We start from the raw sequence: 4511 nt of genomic DNA on the forward strand, positions 1-4511 counted from the left end.
GAATCAAAAATACTGGGTAAAAAACCCGTTTGGATGCAGCCATTTGCTCCTGCCCTCAAATCCTTGTCCCAGCATGTCGGGATCCCAGGATCCCAACATCCCAACATCCCAGCATCCCAGCATCCCAACATCCCAGGATCCCAACATCCCAGGATCCCAGCATCCCAACATCCCAGGATCCCAGCATCCCAGGATCCCAGCATCCCAACATCCCAGCATCCCAAAATCCCAATATCCCAGCATCCCAGCATCCCAACATCCCAGGATCCCAGGATTTCAACACCCCAACATCCCGGCATTGCAGCATCCTAACATCCCAGGATCCCAGCATCCTGGGATCCCAGGATCCCAACATCCCAGGATCCCAACATCCCAGCATCCCAGGATCCCAACATTTCAGGATCCCAGCATCCCGGGATCCCAGGATCCCAGCATCCCAGCCTGCTTTGGGTTGGGAGTGTCCTTAGAGCCCATCTCAATCCACCTCCCCTGCACATAAAGGGGTTTTGATTTAATTTATCTCCTCCCTGATAAAAATCCCGGGGAGCGTCAGGACAGGGAGGTTCTGGCCGTGTCCTGTGTCCCGGCTAATCCATCACGAGTGCTTGGAATTGGGAATTCAACTCCAGTTCCTCCTCCCAGTGCCGTCAGTTCGCTGGCTTTGCTTTCATTCCCGAATTACAGCTCGGGGCACTCCCTGTTCGGGGTGAGCAGAGCCTCAGGAATGATCGGGAGAGGGGGAGAACAAGGGGATAAACCGGGAAGCGGCTGCCGGGGAGGTGGGAGAGAGCCCCAGCCGGCGGGGGGGATGTCGCGATTTAGGGTCGTGACAATCCGGAGGCGGAGCGGGGATGTGCGGGGGCAAAGAAACGCGAGGAGCAAAAATATCAGCGTAAGTGGAATATGAGCTGAGTCTGAAAACAAAAGCTGGGAGGTGAAAAAGCAGAGGAGTACGAGCCAAAATCCAGCTGGGATCAAAGCCTTGGCCTCCCCCGAGGGAGCTGGGAGGGCACAGGGGACACGTCCCCACCCTCCAGCCTGACCTCAGCCCAACATCCAAAAAAAGCCTCAAATTGCACCAGGCTCAGGTTGGATATTTGGGAAAATTCCTTCATGGAAAGGGTTATCCAGCCCTGGCACGGCTGGGATTTAAAATCCCTGTGGATGGGGCATGGTGGCCTTGCTGGGTTCGATGATCTCAGAGGATTTTTCCAGCCCAAATGATTCCATGATTCCAAATATTTGTTTACAGCATCATTTGAGTGTTTGTGTGCCTGGTACCCAGGGCAAAGCTCGGACACATCACATCCCTGCTGAGTCCATCCAGCAGCTTTTAGCATTCTCCAGGGGAAAAAAACCCCAAAAAACTCAAAACCCCCCNTGTTGTTCCCTGGAGCTGTGGGGCTGTTGTTCCCTGGAGCTGTGGGGCTGTTGTTCCCTGGCCAGCTTGGGAATGATGGATTGCTGCAGGGCAGCAAATCCACTGCTCAAAGGGAGGAGAAGCCCAGGAGATTTTAAGCACGTGGGGGACCAAAATCCTGCCCTTGCAGGAGAAGAGGGGGAATTACAGAATCCCAAAACGGTTTGGATTGGAAGAGACCTTAAAGCCCATCCCATTCCACCCCCTGCCATGGGCAGGGACACCTCCACTATCCCAGGCTGCTCCAAGCCCTTGGGATGGGTTGGTCTTGACTTGTCCCACCTTTTTTCCAGGAGCAGAGGGATCCTTCACTCCTTCTCTGGCACAGAGACCAACAAGATCTGGCCCTACGTGTACACCCTGCTGTCCAGCAGGATCCCGCCCATCCTCCCGGATGAGGAGCACTGAGCAGCTCCTGCCAAGGACTGGGATCTCATTCCATCATGGATTTGGTTCCCAGCACAGTGCCAGGGCTGTGCTGGGATTGAGAGATCATGAACTGGGTGGAACTGGTGGACACCAGTTACAGCCAGGATCAGATCTTTGTTTAGAAGGTTGAGTCTGCTGGATAAAGGGGTTTTTTCCCCCCTTTTTGGGGCTCTGGAGTTCTCCTGCCTGTGGTGCATCCCGGATTGGTGATGCTGACCAGGGCATTGGCCATTCCAGGTTTACACAGCTTTGCCATGGTGTCCTTGCCATCCCTTTCCAGCCCCCGAGCCCTGGCTGAGCCCACACGTGCCATCCTGTCACTCCACAGGATCGTTTACTGCCGAGGACTCTCTAGGCTGAGGTGTTTGGGGTTTTTTTGTCCCTATAAATTATTTTCTAGTTAATGTATTTCTCAGAGAAATAAAGCTCCAGAAAGCACCACTTAGCCCAGTGGGAATTTTGGGAGCAAGGTGGGAAATTACAAAGCTGAGAGAGGTGAGGATCACATTTCCAGCATTGATACACGTAAAAGAGGCAAAACATGGGAGGTGAAACATTCCCTTGTGCTCTTCCCACAGGGAGAGCTGAGCTCTGGGCTAGGAAAAGCTGCTGTACAGGTTTTTATGGAATGCTGGGAGGCTGAGCAGGAGCTGGGCTGGGAGCAGGACCTTTGTGCTTTCCTGGTTTATAGCTTTTAATACCACAAGATAGCAATGTGCTAAGAGTTTCTCCCAAAGATTTATCTCCACGTGTGCTTCAGTTTTGGGGTGAAATCAGCTCATTCCATCTCCTGTGTTGCCTTTTGTCCCCGAGGTGCCCTGGCCAGGGGCTCCCTTCAGCTGCTCCTGCTGCGTTCCCCAGCAAAATAATTCCCATCCTCAAATCCCAGAGACTTTTCCTTCCTTGGGATGCAGCCAGGGCCATGCCCAGGTGTTTTCCCACCATTTACAGCATCCTTGGATTATCTTGGGGCAGGGTTTTTCTCAACTGGAAGTGCTGTCACCCTCTTTTTGTAGGATGCAGTACCCGAGCAATGGGGACATTGTCTCCTCGAGTTGCCTTATTTTATAAACTCTGTATTTTAGGGGGAAAAAAAAATTAAGAAAAGCAAAAAAAAGAAAAGCAAGATGTGTATTTGTAAAGGTTAAAAAAAGCCAACAGAAAAAGCTCTGAATTTCAGCATCAGCTTTTGGGAATTGTGCATGGAGCTGCTGGATCCGCAGGGAATGCTGCTTCAGGCAGGGGGGATCACAGGAACCTGGCACTGCCTGGCACCTCTTGGATTAATCAGAGCAGCCTGGGAACCTTTCTGCTGCTGGATGTCCCTGGGTTTATTTTTCCTTGGAGAGTGGCCCACAGCAGCCAAAGGGGAATGACAGGATTTTTTTTTAGGGATTTTTTTTTTTTTCATGTGTGAAACTTCAGCACCTACCTGGGTTTATTTCTCCCAGCTGAGCATCCTCGTGCTGAGCAAGGATCCCCTAAAATCTGCTTCATCCTGGTGCTCTCCCCAGTGGAGCCAGAGCTGGATCACTGCCCACATCCCCCCGCTACTCAGCCCTGCCTGGGGGAGAGGCCAAAGCTCTCCCACCCTGCTCCAGGTGGGAATTTTCCAGGTGGGAACCAAGGGATTGTCAGGTGTCACTGCTGTCCCAGGGGGCCTTTCCATGCTGGGAGTCTTCCAGCCGGCAATGCAATCCTATTTCAGAAAGATTTGGGATTTTCCCATGACCCTGGGATGAAGGTCTGGGCTGGTTTTAGACACAAATCCAGAAATAGCCAAAACCTGTGCGCTGCTTTCTTTGGAACAGCTTTGTCCAGGAGGGGAGGAGAATTTTAAGGGGGGTTTTTTAGGTTATAAAAGCAGCTGAGTGCCAGGCAGAGAGGCTGATCCCTGCTTTGCCTTGTCCTGTCCTTGTGTCCTGTCCTTCCCTCGTGCAAAATTCCTCCTGCAGAGAGAATTCCACGCAGCCCAGCACAGGACAGGCCTGCAGATGCCTTTCCCAGGCTTTGAGCCCTGTAACAGCTGTAGAAATCCCGTGGCTGTGCATGCCTCCAGCCCTCGGGATGGGTTTTTCTACCGGACCTGTTGCATTTTCCGAGACCAAATTCCAGCGGGGATGGGGCTCTGTCCCTCTCTGTGCCCCTGCCGCGCTCCCCTTCGGTATTTTACTGTGAATTCCGACCCTTTTGTAAAGCCACAGCAATTTTGTACTGACCCGAGATACTGTGTGGAGGGAGGAGCCTCTCCCCCCTGGAATGTCACGCCGAGTTTTTCTTCCCGGAGTTTTCTTCCCGGAGTTTCCTGCCGGTGAATCGCTGCAGCTGTGTTTCTGCTCTCAAGATGTAAATAAAGATTTTCTCCTGCTGATCCCTGTGCCGGCAGAGTCTGTGTGGGTCGTGCCTTGCCAAGGCAGCAGGGCAGCGCTGACCTGGAGTTTCTTTGTAGGAGCTGAGGAGGAGGAGGAGGAGAGGGGAAGGAGTCAGAGCATCCCTGCCTGAAGGTGGAAAACGCCGCAGGTTTTGGGTTTGGACACGGCGCAGCTCTTTGGGTCCTTTAGCTGATAGAATCAAAAATACTGGGTAAAAAACCCGTTTGGATGCAGCCATTTGCTCCTGCCCTCAAATCCTTGTCCCAGCATGTCGGGATCCCAGGATCCCA

The 4511-nt window shown here is 52.7% G+C and overlaps 1 protein-coding gene across 1 annotated transcript in view; it reads left to right on the forward strand.

Annotated features, from left to right (window-relative positions):
• Positions 1-4220, forward strand: part of AK4 (adenylate kinase 4) — a 16541-nt gene extending 12321 nt beyond the window's left edge. Inside the window, exon 5 of the mRNA XM_015636816.1 lies at positions 1714-4220. Within this exon, the coding sequence (XP_015492302.1) occupies positions 1714-1828 (115 nt within the window). The 3' untranslated portion in view covers positions 1829-4220. The remainder of the gene's footprint in view (positions 1-1713) is intronic.
• The last annotated feature ends 291 nt before the right edge of the window (positions 4221-4511 follow it).

Source organism: Parus major, chromosome 8 (genome assembly GCF_001522545.3).
Source record: "Parus major isolate Abel chromosome 8, Parus_major1.1, whole genome shotgun sequence".
Classification (NCBI taxonomy): Eukaryota; Metazoa; Chordata; class Aves; order Passeriformes; family Paridae; genus Parus; species Parus major.